The following is a 19,120-nucleotide window of genomic DNA, read 5'->3' on the forward strand; positions in this document are numbered from 1 at the left end:
TGAGTGAGTGAGTGTGAGCGTAACCAACCTTCCAGTAGTTTCTGTAGGCTGGTCCTCATCACGTGGATGTTCTCGATCCCCACAAACTGAAAGCGGATGTTGGAGTAGTTATCTTCATTCTCATAGCCTTTACCAGCTGCTCTGTTGGCCATGGCATTCAACTGCAGACAGGGAGGAAGATTACAGAGGGACTGAGAATGTCCACATACTTCTGTGGGAAGAGATAGCTAGCCATGTCGGGATTGGGTACCTTGGGCCTGGTATCCATGACGTAGACAAATCGGCTGTTGTGATTGGCTTTGCTGATGGCCTGCAGCATGCTCTCGTCCTCCAGGCATCGTGCGCTGAACCCAGAGAGAGGCTGGCTGCACCGACACACCGCTGCCTGCAGGGGGCGGAGACAAGCATACAGATTAGGCCACACATATCTGACGATGTTTTAGGGATAATATCACAGGAGGAGGACGTGCTTGTGTTAATGACTGGAGTGGAATCAGTGGAATGGAATCAAACATATGGTTTCCAACTGTTTGAAGCCATTCCATTCACTCCGTTCTAGACATTATTATGAGCCTTCCTCCCCTCAGCAGCCTCCACTGGGTTATATGTAGGTTTGGGATGTAGGTAAAATGTTAGGAGGATGCTGGGTAAGGTAAGGGTTAGGAGGACGCTGGGTAAGGGTTAGGAGGACGCTGGGTAAGGTAAGGGTTAGGAGGATGCTGGGTAAGGTAAGGGTTAGGAGGACGCTGGGTAAGGGTTAGGAGGACGCTGGGTGGGGGTTAGGAGGACGCTGGGTAAGGTAAGGGTTAGGAGGACGCTGGGTAGGGTAAGGGTTAGGAGGACGCTGGGTAAGGGTTAGGAGGACGCTGGGTAAGGGTTAGGAGGACGCTGGGTAAGGTAAGGGTTAGGAGGACGCTGGGTAAGGGTTAGGAGGACGCTGGGTAAGGTGAGGGTTAGGAGGACGCTGGGTAAGGTGAGGGTTAGGAGGACGCTGGGTAAGGTGAGGGTTAGGAGGACGCTGGGTAAGGGTTAGGAGGACGCTGGGTAAGGGTTAGGAGGACGCTGGGTGAGGGTTAGGAGGACGCTGGGTAAGGTAAGGGTTAGGAGGACGCTGGGTAAGGGTTAGGAGGACGCTGGGTAAGGGTTAGGAGGACGCTGGGTAAGGGTTAGGAGGACGCTGGGTAAGGGTTAGGAGGACGCTGGGTAAGGGTTAGGAGGACGCTGGGTAAGGGTTAGGAGGACGCTGGGTAAGGTAAGGGTTAGGAGGACGCTGGGTAAGGTAAGGGTTAGGAGGACGCTGGGTGAGGTAAGGGTTAGGAGGACGCTGGGTGAGGGTTAGGAGGACGCTGGGTAGGGTAAGGGTTAGGAGGAAGCTGGGTAAGGGTTAGGAGGAAGCTGGGTAAGGTAAGGGTTAGGAGGAAGCTGGGTGAGGGTTAGGAGGACGCTGGGTGAGGTAAGGGTTAGGAGGACGCTGGGTAAGGTAAGGGTTAGGAGGAAGCTGGGTGAGGGTTAGGAGGAAGCTGGGTAAGGTAAGGGTTAGGAGGAAGCTGGGTGAGGGTTAGGAGGACGCTGGGTGAGGTAAGGGTTAGGAGGACGCTGGGTAAGGTAAGGGTTAGGAGGAAGCTGGGTGAGGGTTAGGAGGAAGCTGGGTAAGGGTTAGGAGGACGCTGGGTAAGGGTTAGGAGGACGCTGGGTAAGGGTTAGGAGGACGCTGGGTAAGGTAAGGGTTAGGAGGACGCTGGGTAAGGGTTAGGAGGACGCTGGGTAAGGGTTAGGAGGACGCTGGGTAAGGGTTAGGAGGACGCTGGGTAAGGTAAGGGTTAGGAGGACGCTGGGTAAGGTAAGGGTTAGGAGGACGCTGGGTAAGGGTTAGGAGGACGCTGGGTAAGGGTTAGGAGGACGCTGGGTAAGGTAAGGGTTAGGAGGACGCTGGGTAAGGTAAGGGTTAGGAGGACGCTGGGTAAGGTAAGGGTTAGGAGGAAGCTGGGTAAGGTAAGGGTTAGGAGGAAGCTGGGTAAGGTAAGGGTTAGGAGGAAGCTGGGTAAGGTAAGGGTTAGGAGGACGCTGGGTAAGGTAAGGGTTAGGAGGACGCTGGGTAAGGGTTAGGAGGACGCTGGGTAAGGGTTAGGAGGACGCTGGGTGAGGGTTAGGAGGACGCTGGGTAAGGGTTAGGAGGAAGCTGGGTGAGGTAAGGGTTAGGAGGACGCTGGGTAAGGTAAGGGTTAGGAGGACGCTGGGTAAGGTAAGGGTTAGGAGGAAGCTGGGTAAGGTAAGGGTTAGGAGGAAGCTGGGTAAGGTAAGGGTTAGGAGGACGCTGGGTAAGGTAAGGGTTAGGAGGACGCTGGGTAAGGAGGACGCTGGGTAAGGGTTAGGAGGACGCTGGGTAAGGTAAGGGTTAGGAGGACGCTGGGTAAGGTAAGGGTTAGGAGGAAGCTGGGTGAGGGTTAGGAGGACGCTGGGTAAGGTAAGGGTTAGGAGGAAGCTGGGTGAGGGTTAGGAGGAAGCTGGGTAAGGGTTAGGAGGACGCTGGGTAAGGGTTAGGAGGACGCTGGGTAAGGTAAGGGTTAGGAGGAAGCTGGGTGGGGGTTAGGAGGACGCTGGGTAAGGTAAGGGTTAGGAGGACGCTGGGTAAGGGTTAGGAGGAAGCTGGGTGAGGGTTAGGAGGACGCTGGGTAAGGTAAGGGTTAGGAGGACGCTGGTAAGGGTTAGGAGGAAGCTGGGTAAGGGTTAGGAGGACGCTGGGTGAGGTAAGGGTTAGGAGGACGCTGGGTAAGGTAAGGGTTAGGAGGACGCTGGGTAAGGTAAGGGTTAGGAGGAAGCTGGGTAAGGTAAGGGTTAGGAGGACGCTGGGTAAGGGTTAGGAGGACGCTGGGTAAGGGTTAGGAGGACGCTGGGTAAGGGTTAGGAGGACGCTGGGTAAGGTAAGGGTTAGGAGGACGCTGGGTAAGGTAAGGGTTAGGAGGACGCTGGGTAAGGTAAGGGTTAGGAGGACGCTGGGTAAGGTAAGGGTTAGGAGGACGCTGGGTAAGGTAAGGGTTAGGAGGACGCTGGGTAAGGTAAGGGTTAGGAGGAAGCTGGGTGAGGGTTAGGAGGAAGCTGGGTAAGGTAAGGGTTAGGAGGACGCTGGGTAAGGTAAGGGTTAGGAGGACGCTGGGTAAGGTAAGGGTTAGGAGGAAGCTGGGTGGGGGTTAGGAGGACGCTGGGTAAGGTAAGGGTTAGGAGGAAGCTGGGTAAGGTAAGGGTTAGGAGGAAGCTGGGTGAGGGTTAGGAGGACGCTGGGTAAGGGTTAGGAGGACGCTGGGTGAGGTAAGGGTTAGGAGGACGCTGGGTAGGGTAAGGGTTAGGAGGACGCTGGGTAAGGTAAGGGTTAGGAGGACGCTGGGTAAGGTAGGAGGAAGCTGGGTAAGGTAGGAGGAAGCTGGGTGAGGTAAGGGTTAGGAGGAAGCTGGGTCAGGGTTAGGAGGAAGCTGGGTAGGGTAAGGGTTAGGAGGAAGCTGGGTGAGGGTTAGGAGGAAGCTGGGTAAGGGTTAAGAGGAAGCTGGGTAGGGTAAGGAGGAAGCTGGGTCGGGTAAGGGTTAGGAGGAAGCTGGGTCAGGGTTAGGAGGAAGCTGGGTCAGGGTTAAGAGGAAGCTGGGTAGGGTTAGGAGGAAGCTGGGTAGGGTTAGGAGGAAGCTGGGTAGGGTTAGGAGGAAGCTGGGTCAGGGTTAGGAGGAAGCTGGGTCAGGGTTAGGAGGAAGCTGGGTCAGGGTTAGGAGGAAGCTGGGTCAGGGTTAGGAGGAAGCTGAGTAGGGTTAGGAGGAAGCTGGGTCAGGGTTAGGAGGAAGCTGAGTAGGGTTAGGAGGAAGCTGAGTAGGGTTAGGAGGAAGCTGAGTAGGGTTAGGAGGAAGCTGGGTCAGGGTTAGGAGGAAGCTGGGTCAGGGTTAGGAGGAAGCTGGGTCAGGGTTAGGAGGAAGCTGGGTCAGGGTTAGGAGGAAGCTGGGTCAGGGTTAGGAGGAAGCTGGGTCAGGGTTAGGAGGAAGCTGGGTCAGGAGGAAGCTGGGTCAGGGTTAGGAGGAAGCTGGGTAAGGGTTAAGAGGAAGCTGAGTAGGGTTAGGAGGAAAATGGGTAAGGGTTAGGTGTTACCTTCTTCTCCTGGTAGAAGTATGTGAGGACAGGGAAGCGTCCTTTGCTCCTGAACTTGGAGCTGCCGACGATGATGGGCTTACTGGCTGTGATGGGCACATACAGGTCCCTGGGATACGTCTCACATATCTACAACACAACGAGAGGGAATATTACATTACAATACTATTCCATTAGATCTGGAGACACCAAAGGGTTGTTTCTGGACAGGGCCAACGCCTCTAACATTTACTATTGATAGACCCCCCACCTTGTAGTTCCTGTTGACGTCAGTGAGCTGCCATTGGTCGCAGGGGACGCCCATCCTCTCAAACTCCGCCCCCAAGTCGATGAGCTGCCAGCCCTCCTCTCTCTGTTGCTCGTTCTGCTTGGGGTTGTAGGAGAACGCATAGAGCTCCTCATAGGATACTAGGAAGGGAGAGAGAGATGGAGAGGAGAAGAAAGAGGAGGAGGAGGCAGAGAGTAGCGAGATGGAGAAGGGGGAGAGGGGGAGGGGTGGGAGAGAAGAGGGAGGAGGAGAGAGAGGGAGGGAGAGGAGGGAGATGATGGAGAGGAGAAGGGGGAGGGAGAAAGGGGAGGGAAGATGAGGAGAGAGGGAGGGAAGGAGAGTAGAAGGGGAAGAGAGAGAGAAAATGTGAACATTCTTTTGAAACTTCACTTGACTCAAGCATCTTGCACACACTCAAAGACAGAGACCCAGACACACATTAGGTACCTGGTCGTAGCAGTCTGAGCAGTGAGCTGTAGATATCGTGACAGTCTCTCTCTCTCTGGACCACAAAGTGGACCACTCTGAAGTTACGACACTGGATGACCAGAGGACAACCGCTGGTGGTCAACGACAGCTTCTCCACTGACCCTATGTGGTGGTGCAGGATCTGGAGGGGAAGACAAAACAGACATGACACCTGATAGACTGATCATGACACATGGCCTAAATACTGGACATGTTCAGTCTGATGTCATTTATACAGGTGGACTTTATTTTATTCTCTCGCTCTATTGAACATTTCACACACACACACACACACACACACACACACACACACACACACACACACACACACACACACACACACACACACACACACACACACACACACACACACACACACACACACACACACACACACACACACACACACACACACACACACACCGCAATCAGCATAGATCATCATATATCTTTCTGTATGTCAGCAGTGTGTGAATGCATATTAGATAACCCACAACTCTATAGGGACTTTGATCCTGGGAAGTTACTCAAATGTGCATTCATCAGCATAGTTAATCACTAGCAGAACATTCCAGCACAGACAGAGGTGTGTGTGTGTGTGTGTGTGTGTGTGTGTGTGTGTGTGTGTGTGTGTGTGTGTGTGTGTGACAAGTGAGTGAAAGTGGTGTTGGGGGGGAAAACATACAACATTATAAAATCCATGTACACAAACCACAAGTGTGCAGCTATTATGTGAAAAACAAAAGCAGATTTCCTCAGTGCTGGGGGGGGGGGGGGGGGGCAGCTTAAGCCCCACCCTCATCAACACTTTTAACTATGAATTGACAAGGGCCCTAGTGTCTGCAGCACCCGGCCTCACCCTACTAGAATCTGAAGTCAAATGTCTACTGATGATCTGGTGCTTCTGTCCCCAACCAAGGAGTGCCTACAGCAGCACCTAGATCTGTCCCCAACCAAGGAGGGCCTACAGCAGCACCTAGATCTGTCCCCAACCAAGGAGGGCCTACAGCAGCACCTAGATCTGTCCCCAACCAAGGAGGGCCTACAGCAGCACCTAGATCTGTCCCCAACCAAGGAGGGCCTACAGCAGCACCTAGATCTTCTGCACAGATTCTGTCAGACCTGGGCCCTGACAGTAAATCTCAGTAAGACCAAAATAATGGTGTTCCAAAAAAGGTCCAGTTGCCAGGACCACGAATACAAATTCCATCTAGACACTCTTGCCCTAGAACACACAAAAAAAAGAATTCACAAAATGGGACAAACACCAAATTAAGACTCTGCATGCATGCAGAATTCTGCAAAAACATAATCTGTGTAGAACGTAAAACACCAAATAATGCATGCAGAGCAGATTTAGGCCGATACCTGCTAATTTTCAAAATCCAGAAAAGAGCCGTTAAATTCTACAACCACCTAAAAAGGAAGCAATTCCCAAAACTTTGTCAGGTTCTAAATTAACCTATTAAAACTCACGGACGCTTAATAAAGCTCAAACCAAGTTCATTCACCCATTGGGTCGATACAGCTGCATAAGACATTCACACAAGCACTGATATTTAACCCTTTCTCCTATGCTGAGTCTCCTTCTACACGTCTGAACAGCCAATGCATCTCTGTTGCTAGACAGAACCTTAGTGATATCTGTTCTTCCTCACTTCATCTGATCTGACCTCGGCCCAAAGTGCTCCGCCCCAACGCACGGCTGTCAGGTTGACTCGTACCAGGCTGTCTTTTCACCTCCCGTAGGATCCCTGATGGATAACAATAACATATCCGGACAGAATATAAACGTTATACATTCCCCTCTCATTAACATGAATTAGTATATTTCATATTTTCAGAACCCAACACCTTCCATCACAAAGCCCTCACCTACAGAGAGATGAACCTGGAGAAGAGTCCCCTAAGCAAGTTGGTCCTGGGGCTCTGTTCACAAACACACCCCACATAGCCCCAGGACAGCAACACAATTAGACCCAACCAAATCATGAGAAAATATTATTTCCAATGTGTCAAGTAATTAACAAAGAAACAGCAAACAGGAATGTTATTTGGCCCTAAACCGAGAGTACACAGTGGCAGAATACCTGACCACTGTGACTGACCCCAACTTAAGGAAACTTTGACTATGTACAGACTCAGTGAGCATAGCTTTCCAACTGAGAAAGGCCGCCGTAGGCAGACCTGGCTCTTAAGAGAAGACAGGCTATGTGCACACTGCCCACAAAATGAGGTGGAAACTGCGCTGCACTTCCTAACCTCCTGCCAAATGTATGACCATATTAGAGACACATATTTCCCTCAGATTACACAGACCCACAAAGAATTTGAAAATAAATCCAAGCTTGATAAACTCCCATATCTACTGGGTGAAATACCAGTGTGCCATCACAGCAGCAAGATGTGTGACCTGTTACCACAAGAAAATGTCAACCAGTGAAGAACAAACACCATAGTAAATACAACTTATATTTATCTATTTATTTATTTTCCCTTTTGTACTTCAACTATTTGCACATTGTTATAACACTGTAGCCAATAATATAACATTTGAAATGTCTACAGTGAAATGGATAAACAAAAGGGAAATAAACAATCAGAAATGAATAGTAAACATTACTCTTTAATATAAATTAAAACTTGTGTGCGTAATGCTTACTATTCATTTCTGATTGTTTATTTCCCTTTTGTTTATCCATTTCACTTGCATTTGGCAATGTAAACATATGTTTCCCATGCTTAAAATGCTGACTGACTGATAGCTACCAAATTAACTCCTACACACATACTTTCCCTGCGATCAACAGTAGAAGAGGAAGGAATTGTGTAGGAACATTGGCAGCAGTTTCTCTGCTAAAATCTGTAGACTGTAACTTCATAAACCAGAGATGTGACTGAAAGCCCTGAAGAGCCACAGGGTTTCCAGACTTGTGTTCCAGGCTCCAGCCCAGCACCAGCTAACACACCTGATTCAGCTGCTTAACATAGGCCATTCCTACTCCCTCTCCTTCATCTCTCCCTCCTTCCCTTTCCACCTAGCACTGTCAACACGTTACCAAGGCGACGGGAGACAAGGCGGGGCCGGCAGGTTATTGTAGCAACAGTTGTCACGTGAGGAAGGCTGAACCCGGTTCCCACGGTGTCTCAACAGTAAATCTCGTTCACTGCTAGACAGGCAACAATACGCCCACACAATCAAACACCCATGTGTCAAGTACACTGTAGATGTGTGTGTCAAGCAGGAGCTAAAGGAAGGTGTGTTCTGCATTGAATAAAGGTCCTTCTCACCCAGATCTCCTGTGCAGCGGCGGCATTGCTCTCCACGAAGATGAGGTGTGTAGCCGTCAGGTGCAGCCTCCCGCTGGTCGACTTGTTACTGAAGCGGTCCAACAGACGCACCTGCTCCACCTGCACAAGTACACACACAGGTAAACAACGGTTAGAACCCAGGTAAACAATGACCCCACCCACAGAACTGAAATAGGAAACACAGCTGTCAATCTTTATAGATGTGTCAGACACAGTACTTGTTGTCAGTTATACAACAAGCAGAGCATTAGCCACTTAGCCAGGAAGAAAGGCTGGCAGTTATAATTACAGCTGTATATATAGAAGAGCTTTGGAGTGGCTGTGACTTGCATGTCACCTGTTACTGGAATTTCAATAAACTTCCCTCAACTCATCTCAGCTCCCACACATGAACGCACTGTTATTCTCTCTCGCTCTCTCTTTCTCCCCCTTTCCTCCTCTCGACCTCTCTCACTCAAACACATAGATCCAAGAAAAAAACTGTCCCTATTTTTATTTATTGAACTAGGCAAGTCAATTAAGAACAAAATTGGGGACGGGGGCTGAGATAAAAAAATGTTTTAGAAGTAAGACAAAACGGACAACACAGACAGAAGATACTGGCAACAGCACAAATACAACAGCAAGCAAACAGTCTCGTTGTGTGTGTGTGTGTGTGTGTGTGTGTGTGTGTGTGTGTGTGTGTGTGTGTGTGTGTGTGTAAAGTAAAACATGCTTCCTTACATAAGACAACGCAAACTAGTGACATCAGGTGACATCTAGAAACAACTACATGTCTCAACAACCAGTTTCTCTATTTGCCCATTGACCTCCTCCAGGGACACCAGGACCTGTAGTTGTAGGTTGGCTGGGAGGGAATTCCAACACCAGGGGGCTGAGTAATGAAAGGACCCATTTCCATGCTCTGGTAACATTTTCGGGACTGTTAGCATGAGATCTGAGCTTGTATGGCTTTTCATTTCGAGCGAGAAGAGAGAATAGATACAATAGCAGTTTTAATAAATAAGAATGTAGCCGTGTTTGAGCCTGCGTGTTGCTAGTGATGTCCACCCGGCAGCACTGTAGAGATCACAGCACTGTAGAGATCACAGCGACAGCACTGTAGAGATCACAGCAACAGCACTGTAGAGATCACAGCGGCTGTAGAGATCACAGCGGCTGTAGAGATCACAGCGGCTGTAGAGATCACAGCGACAGGGCTGTAGAGATCGCAGCGGCTGTAGAGATCGCAGCGGCTGTAGAGATCGCAGCGACAGGGCTGTAGAGATCGCAGCGACAGGGCTGTAGAGATCGCAGCGACAGGGCTGTAGAGATCACAGGGCTGTAGAGATCACAGGGCTGTAGAGATCACAGCGACAGGGCTGTAGAGATCACAGCGACAGGGCTGTAGAGATCACAGCGACAGGGCTGTAGAGATCACAGCGGTGAGTTAGACGTCTCTGACTGGTGACAAACGAAGGGCTGCATGATACACGGAGTCAAGAGCCTGCAGCGTAGAGCTGGAGACTTGTACATAAATAGTATCACCATAGTCTAACACAGAGAGAAAAGTACAACGAATCACCTCCTTTCAGGCAGTAAAGGAAAAAACAAGCCTTGTGCTGGTAATAAAACCCATTACGCAGCTTGTTCTCTACATGGCTGGTGAAGCTCAACTTCTCATCCACCTAAACTCAGATTGTTGTATGGTTTTGACTCGCTCTATGGAATGTCCTTCCAATGTAGTAATTTCATGGTTTTAGTATTGGAAAATACCTACTACCATGTCCTCGTTAACACTGCCCCAGCTTTAACATCAGCAGAACATTGAGTCAGTGGGACCAGGGTAGAACACTGACTGACTGGTTACAAGATGAATAACCAGGCTAACTTAACTCTGTAACCTTTTGTCTTCACTCCCTGTAGGTTGTCTCACTTTAATGACATCATTTAGAACACTTGACTGAATATAGACAAATAGCCTACTCTCTCTTTGAAAAGGTCTCTCTCTGTCTCCCAGCAACCAGTGTGGCGCTAGGCAACTCCACAGGATGGCGATCAGTCAGCTCAGTCATGGACAGGCTGAAAACAGAAGAACAGGAAGTGTGTGTGTGTAGGCTAAAGGAGATGGAAAAAAGATGATGAGGGAAGAAACGGTTGTTTCTTGGCCTGAAGTCAAGCTGATGACTCGGTCTGTTCTGTTTACCATTTATCCTAAGTGCATTGCTGTCCCAATTTAATACATTATATTTCCTTGCTCCGGTCCGGATATTTGCATGATCCACTTTAGTGCAACCAGGAACGAAATATCAGGGGCTGACTGTCTGTGTGCATTAAGAGATCAAACAGGGTTCTGGGGGCAGAGTCCGAAATACCGCAGATGGGACACACCCCTGCAGGCGACCCCTCCCACCCTGTCACCTGAACAAAACAACCACACCCTAGGAGTCAGTTCAGAGAGACATACTCCTTTGTTTTGTTCAGGTGAAAGGGTGGGTGTGGTTGCCTGCAGGTGTTTCCTGTCTGCAGTCTTTTGGGCTCTGGCCCCAGGATCTTCTTGAACAGAGCATTCCCTACAACACTTTTACTGCAGCACCCAGAATAGTTTTTGCTATTGATTCGCATCGGGGGCATAAATATGACCTTGGAACATGTTTAAAAACCCAAATGTATTGCAAATGTCACCTAAATATGAACCATTGTTAATGTTTAAATGGATAAATACAGGCTATTGACACATTTCTACTATTACGTGGGGGATTTTTATTTTGAAATTCCCTGACCCGGAAGTACTTTTTTTTTTATAGTTGCTGAAAAATCACCCTCCAAAAAGGACTGAGTTGGCTCTTCAATCCGGCTTTTTATTAAGCTACACCAGCTACACCAGCATGAAAGCTTTGAGCCTGAGAAAACAGTGGTTGTCACTCACTATAGCATGAAGAAAATATTGTCAACTTTGCTTTGTCATGGAGGACTGATTGGGCTCATTGACTCCAGTTGAAAAATAAATGCTGCGCTCATGGAATGACATGCTTTGAGCACTACTGAAAAATAGCTATTTACATGTGATAAATGAATGTCATATGCTGCATTTGCTATAGGCCTATTGTTTACCTTTTTGTTGGTGACACTTCGATATCTTGATAATATGCAGCTGTTTGAAGGACAAATCCACAGATGAAACAATAGCAAAATGCTCCTTTGACGTAATGGTGGCCCCATGATCCGTCACACTAAATGCATTACCAGGAAACATGCAAGCTAGTCTAATAAATCTAATATTGTGTTTGAGCCAAGGAGGACAAACAGAAACACGAACAAAAACAGGTCACATCACACAGTTATTAAGCGCCATAATGAGAGACAACCGATCGTAAACCAAGAAGTTAATCTCCACTGAGTTACATGATAAAGTGTGTAAGTTATCTACGTCCACAGCGGATTCACCGAGTCGCTCTCCCTTGTTCTGAATCACCCCCCAAAACGCGAGCCTAATAGACAATTACACTCATTCTAAAGACCATCCTATAGACCATTCTGCAGGCCATCCTATAGACCATCCTGCAGGCCATCCTATAGACCATCCTATAGACCATTCTGCAGGCCATCCTATAGACCATCCTATAGACCATTCTGCAGGCCATCCTATAGACCATCCTTCAGGCCATTCTATAGACCATCCTATAGACCATTCTGCAGGCCATCCTATAGACCATCCTTCAGGCCATTCTATAGACCATCCTATAGACCATCCTACAGGCCATTCTATAGACCATCCTTCAGGCCATTCTAAAGACCATCCTATAGACCATCCTACAGGCCATTCTAAAGACCATCCTACAGGTCATTCTAAAGACCATCCTACAGGTCATTCTATAGACCATCCTACAGGCCATTCTATAGACCATCCTAAAGACCATCCTATAGACCATTCTAAAGACCAGGCCGTGCAGCAGAACCCACTTTTCCTGGAACCAAAACGAGACACACACACACGCGCGTTCAAAAGTTCAGAGTCACTTAGAAATGTCCTTGTTTTTGAAAGAAAAGCACATTTTTTGTCCATTAAATAACATCAAACTGATCAGAAATACAGTGTAGACATTGTTAATGTTGTTAAATGGCCCAGGTATCCTGGAAGGATATTGACCTCATCCCATCAGTAAAGGATGCCTGGTTATTTTTTTTAAATGCCTTCCTCACCATCTTAAATAAGCATGCCCCATTCAAGAAATTTAGAACCAGGAACAGATATAGCCCTTGGTTCTCTCCAGACCTGACTGCCCTTAACCAACACAACATCCTGTTGCGTTCTGCATTAGCATCGAACAGCCCCCTTGATATGCAACTTTTCAGGGAAGTTAGAAACCAATATACACAGGCAGTTAGAAAAGCCAAGTCTAGCTTTTTCAAGCAGAAATTTGCTTCCTGCAACACAAACTCAAAAAAGTTCTGGGACACTGTAAAGTCCATGGAGAATAAGAACACCTCCTCCCAGCTGCCCACTGCACTGAGGATAGGAAACTCTGTCACCTCCGATAAATCCACTATAATTGAGAATTTCAATAAGCATTTTTCTACGGCTGGCCATGCTTTCCACCTGGCTACCACTACCGCGGTAAACAGCACTGCACCCCCCACAGCTACTCACCCAAGCCTTCCCCATTTCTCCTTCTCCCAAATCCAGTCTGCTGATGTTCTGAAAGAGCTGCAAAATCTGGACCCCTACCAATCAGTCAGGCTAGACAATCTGGACCCTTTCTTTCTAAAATGATCTGCCTAAATTGTTGCAACCCCTATTACAAGCCTGTTCAACCTCTTTCGTGTCGTCTGAGATTCCAAAAGATTGGAAAGCAGCTGTTGTCATCCCTCTTCAAAGGAGGGGACACTCTTGACCCAAACTGCTACAGACCTATATCTATCCTACCCTGCCTTTCTAAGGTCTTCGAAAGCCAAGTCAACAAACAGATTACCGACCATTTCGAATCCCACCGCACCTTCTCCGCTATGCAATCTGGTTTCAGAGCTGGTCATGGGTGCACCTCAGCCACGCTCAAGGTCCTAAATGATATCGTAACCACCATCGATAAGAAACAATACTGTGCTGCCGTATTCATTGACCTGGCCAAGGCTTTCGACTCTGTCAATCACCACATCCTCATCGGCAGACTCAATAGCCTTGGTTTCTCAAATGATTGCCTCTCCTGGTTCACCAACTACTTTTCTGATAGAGTTCAGTATGTCAAATCGGAGGGCCTGTTGTCCGGGCCTCTGGCAGTCTCTATGGGGGTGCCACAGGGTTCCATTTTTGGGCCAACTCTTTTCTCTGTATATATCAATGATGTCGCTCTTGCTGCTGGTGAGTCTCTGATCCACCTCTACGCAGACGACACCATTCTGTATACTTCTGGCCCTTCTTTGGACACTGTGTTAACTACCCGCCAGACGAGCTTCAATGCCATACAACTCTCCTTCCGTGGCCTCCAACTGCTCTTAAATACAAGTAAAACTAAATGCATGCTCTTCAACCGATCACTGCCCGCACCTGCTTGCCCGTCCAGCATCACTACTCTGGACGGTTCTGACTTAGAATATGTGGACAACTACAAATACCTAGGTGTCTGGTTAGACTGTAAGCCCTCCTTCCAGACTCATATCAAACATCTCCAATCCAAAGTTACATCTAGAATTGGCTTCCTATTTCGCAACAAAGCATCCTTCACTCCTGCTGCCAAACATACCCTCATAAAACTGACCATTCTACCGATCCTCGACTTCGGCGATGTAATTTACAAAATAGCCTCCAATACCCTACTCAATAAACTGGATGCAGTCTATCACAGTGCCATCCGTTTTGTCACCAAAGCCCCATATACTACCCACCACTGCAACCTGTACGCTCTCGTTGGCTGGCCCTCGCTTTATACTCGTCGCCAAACCCACTGGCTCCAGGTCATCTACAAGACCCTGCTAGGTAAAGTCCCCCCTTATCTCAGCTCACTTGTCACCATAGCAGCACCCACCTGTAGCACGCGCTCCAGCAGGTATATCTCTCTGGTCACCCCCAAAAGCCAATTCCTCCTTTGGTCATCTCTCCTTCCAGTTCTCTGCTGCCAATGAGTGGAACGAACTACAAAAATCTCTGAAACTGGAAACATTTATCTCCCTCACTAGCTTTAAGCACCAGCTGTCAGAGCAGCTCACAGATCACTGCACATGTACATAGCCCATCTATAATTTAGCCCAAACAACTACCTCTTCCACTACTGTATTTATTTATTTATTTAGCTCCTTTGCACCCCATTATTTCTACTTTGCACTTTCTTCCACTACAAATCTACCATTCCAGTGTTTTACTTGCTATATTGTATTTACTTTGCCACCATGGCCTTTTTTGCCTTTACCTCCCTTATTTCACCTCATTTGCTCACATTGTATATAGACTTATTTTTCTACTGTATTATTGACTGTATGTTTGTTTTACTCCATGTGTAACTCTGTGTTGTTGTATGTGTCGGACTGCTTTGCTTTATCTTGGCCAGGTCGCAATTGTAAATGAGAACTTGTTTTCAACTTGCCTACCTGGTTAAATAAAGGTGAAATAACAAAAATAATAATAATGACTATTGTAGCTGGAAACGGCAGTTTTTTAATGGAATATCTACATAGGCGTAAAAGGCCCATTATCAGCAACCATCACTCCTGTGTTCCAATGGCACGTTGTGTTAGCTAATCCAAGTGTATAATTTTAAAAGGCTAATTTATCATTAGAAAACCCTTTTGCAATTATGTTAGCGCAGCTGAAAAATGTGGTTTTGATTAAAGAAGGAATAAAATAGGCCTTCTTTAGACTAGTTGAGTATCTGGAGCATCAGCATTTGTAGGTTCGATTACAGGCTCAAAATGGCCAGAAACAAAGAACTTTCTTCTGAAACTCATCAGTCTATTCTTGTTCTGAGAAAGGATGGCTATTCCATGTGAGAAATTGCCAAGAAACTGAAGCGTACAACGTTCAACGCTGTGTACTACTCCCTTCACAGAACAGCGCAAACTGGCTCTAACCAAAATAGAAAGAGGAGTGGGAAGCCCCGGTACACAACTGAGCAAGAGGACAAGTACATAAGAGTGTCTAGTTTCATTAAATAGTACGTTCCAACAGGAATCTATTCCAAAAACTTCGTAAATAACAAGGTTTCCAAAAAACAACGCATACAAAGTTGTATAGCGGCAGAATATGATACCAGGTAGGGGGTGGTCTATTTCATTGCGTTTTTCACTCATCACGTTTATTCGGAAAAATGTCTGTCCTCACATGTCTGTTTGCCTATGGACAAACATTAAGAATAAGCTACGTGGTGAGTTGATGCCTATTCGGCAGCTAGTTAGCTAGGTTTGTATGCGTTGCTACTTGGTACGCGTTGTTGGTTGGCAACCTTTTACTTTACGTTTTTTGGAACAGATTCCTGTTGGAACATTCCACAAATTATACCCACCCCTTCAAGCCTATCAACTCCCAAGATTAGGCTGGTGTAACCGATGTGAAATGGCTAGCTAGTTAGCCGGATGCACGCTAATAGCGTTTCAAATGTCACTCGCTCTGAGACTTGGAGTAGTTTTTTCCCTTCCTCTGCATGGGTAACGCTGCTTCGAGGGTGGCTGTTGTCAATGTGTTCCTGGTTTGAGCCCAGGTAGGAGCGAGGAGAGGGACGGAAGCTATACTGTTACACTGGCAATACTAAAGTGCCTATAAGAACATCCAATAGTCAAAGGTATATGAAATACAAATCGTATAGAGAGAAATAGTCCTATAATTCCTATAATAATATAATAACTACAACCTAAAACTTCTTACCTGGGAATATTGAAGACTCATGTTAAAAGGAACCACTAGCTTTCATATGTTCCCATGTTCTGAGCAAGGCACTTAAACATTAGCTTTCTTACATGGCACATATTGCACTTTTACTTTCTTCTCCAACACTTTGTTTTGCATTATTTAAACCAAATTGAACATGTTTCATTATTTATTTGAGGCTAAATTGATTTTATTGATGTATTATATTAAGTTAAAATAAGTGTTCATTCAGTATTGTTGTAATTGCCATAAACAATAATAAATCGGCCGATTAATCGGTATCGGCTTATTTGGTTCTCCTATAATCGGCATCGGCGTTGAAAAATCATAATCGGTCGACCTCTAGTCTAAAGGTCAACAGTGAAGAGCCAACTCCGGGATGCTGGCCTTCTAGGCACAGTTCCTCTGTCCAGTGTCTGTGTTCTTTTGCCCATCTTAATCTTTTCTTTTTATTGGCCAGTCTGAAATATTGCTTTTTTTCCCCCAACTCTGCCTAGAAGGAGCCACCTCATCCCAGAGCCACCTCTTCACTGTTGACGTTGAGACTGGTTTGTGATCAATTTGATGTTACTTTAAACGGACAAAAGATATATGGTTTTCTTTCAAAAACAAGGACATTTCTAAGTAACCCCAAACTTTTGAGCAGTAGTAATATATAGTGCATTCGGAAAGTATTCAGACCCTTTGACTTTTCCCACATTTTGTTGTGTTACAGCCTTATTCTAAGAGATTAAATAACAAATCCTCAATCTACACACAATACCCCATAATGACAAAGCGAAAACAAGTTAGACATTTTTTTTGCACATGCATTACATTTTAAAAACAGAAACACTTTATTTATATAAGTATTCAGACCCTTTGCTATGAGACTCGAAATTGAACTCCGGTGCATCCTGTTTCCATTGATCATCCTTGAGATGTTTCTACCACCTGATTGGAGTCCGCCCGTGGAACATTCAATTGTTTGCACATTATTTGGAATGGCACACCTGTCCATATAAAAGGTCCCACAGTTGACAGTGCATGTCACAAAAAACTAAAACTAGAGCAAAAACCAAGCCATGAGGTCAAAGGAATTGTCCATAGAGCTCGGAGACAGGATTGTGTCGAGGCAGAGATCTCGGGAAGGGTACCAAAACATTTCTGCAGCATTGAAGGTCCCCAAGAACACAGTGGCCTCCATCATTCACTGGCTGTCCACTGGTTTCAAAAACAATGATTGATAGGCAGCTTAAACTACTTGAATTCAACCATTATTGGGTTTAAATACACATTTAGATTTGTGAACAGCCATCCACAACAACAACAATCCGTAAGGCGCAAATAGCTAAATGAGAGAGCAGCAGTGTGATTCACATCAATGTGCTATGTAGATATCAAGAAGATGGAGCCGGAGGGGATGGCTGCCGTCTTATCGACTCTCAACCAATCATGCTATTTTAATTTTTTTTTCGCGTTGTTCGTAACTTGTTTTGTACATAATGTTGCTGCTACCGTCTCTTATGACCGAGAAGAGCTTCTGGTCATCAGAACTGCGTTTACTACCCTCAGATTAGACCAAGAGTTTTTCTTCAATGAGTTGGACGGGAGGGAGATACTACAGACACCCGACCAGGCCCAGATCCCAGATTCGCTGGAGAAGGAAATGAAGATTTCGCGGAAAAAGATCAGGGTGCCATGTGAGGATCAGGTGACGAGTGGCTAATCTGCCTTTGCATTCCGTCCTGCTTGTTAACATTCAATCGCTGGAAAATAAATGGGATGAACTGAAAGCATGTATATCCTAACAACAGGACATTAAAAACTGTAATATCTTATGTTTCACTGAATTGTGGATGAACAACAACATTAAGAATATACAGCTGGCGGGTTATACACTATCAGCAAGACAGAAAAGCAGCCTCTGGTAATAAGCAAACAGGAAAATGCTCATCCAGAGGCTGCGCTCCTAGTGGCCGGGGACTTTAATGCAGGGAAACTTAAATCTGTTTTACCTCATTTCTATCAGCATGTTAAATGTGCAACCAAAGGGAAAATTCTAGACCACCTTTACTCCACACACAGAGACGTGTACAAAAGCTCTCCCTCACCATCCATTTGGCAAATCTGACCATAATGCTTTCCTCCTGATTCCTTCTTACAAGCAAAAATTAAAGCAGGAAGCACCAGTGACTCGGTCTATAAAAAAGCAGTCAGATGAAGCAGATGCTAAACTACAGGACTGTTTTGCTAGCACACACTGAAATATGTTCCGGGATTCTTCTGATGGCATTGAGGAGTACACCACATCAGTCACTGGCTTTATCAATAAGTGCATCGAGGACATCGTCCCCAAAGTGACCGTACGTACATACCCCAACCAGAAGCCATGGATTACAGGCAACATTCGCACTGAGCTAAAGGGTAGAGCTGCCGCTTTCAAAGAGCGGGAGTCTAACACAGAAACTTATCAGAAATCCCGATATGCCCTCCGACGAATCATCAAACACGCAAAGCGTCAATACAGGACTAAGATCGAATTGGACTACACCGGCTCCGACACTCGTCGGATGTTGCAGGGCTTGCAAACTATTACAGACTACAAAGGGAAGCACAGCCGAGAGCTGCCCAGTGACATAAGCCTACCAGACAATCTAAATAACTTCTATGCTCACGTTGAGGCAAGTAACACTGAAACATGCATGAGAGCATCAGCTATCCTGGACGACTGTGTGATCACACTGTCCGCAGCCGATGTGAGTAAGACCATTAAACAGGTTAACATTCACAAGGCCGCAGGGTCAGACAGATTACCAGGACGTGTTGTCCGAACATGCGCTGACCAAATGGCAAGTGTCTTCACTGACATTTTCAACCTCTTTAGTCCCCATAGTCTCTGTGCCCAAGAACACTAAGGTAACCTGCCTAAATTACAACCGACCCGTAGCACTCAAGTCTGTAGCCATGAAATGCTTTGAAAGGCTGGTCATGGCTCACATCAACACCATTATCCCAGAAACCCTAGACTCACTCCAATTTGCATACCGCACCAACAGATCCACAGATTATGTAATCTCTACTGCATTCCACACTGCCCTTTCACACCTGGACAAAAGGAACACCCATGTGAGAAT

At 46.6% G+C, this 19,120-nt stretch overlaps 1 protein-coding gene across 1 annotated transcript in view; it reads right to left on the bottom strand.

Moving 5' to 3' along the window:
• Positions 1-19,120, bottom strand: part of LOC106590572 (myotubularin-related protein 6) — a 32,931-nt gene that overhangs the window by 11,667 nt on the left and 2,144 nt on the right. Inside the window, exons 2-7 of the mRNA XM_014181681.2 lie at positions 8,150-8,269; positions 4,838-5,000; positions 4,373-4,530; positions 4,123-4,251; positions 251-385; positions 29-161 (exon numbers count right to left, since the gene is read on the bottom strand). Coding sequence (XP_014037156.2) covers positions 29-161; positions 251-385; positions 4,123-4,251; positions 4,373-4,530; positions 4,838-5,000; positions 8,150-8,269 — 838 coding nt within the window. The remainder of the gene's footprint in view (positions 1-28; positions 162-250; positions 386-4,122; positions 4,252-4,372; positions 4,531-4,837; positions 5,001-8,149; positions 8,270-19,120) is intronic.

This window comes from Salmo salar, chromosome ssa29 (assembly GCF_905237065.1).
Source record: "Salmo salar chromosome ssa29, Ssal_v3.1, whole genome shotgun sequence".
NCBI classification, from domain to species: domain Eukaryota; kingdom Metazoa; phylum Chordata; class Actinopteri; order Salmoniformes; family Salmonidae; genus Salmo; species Salmo salar.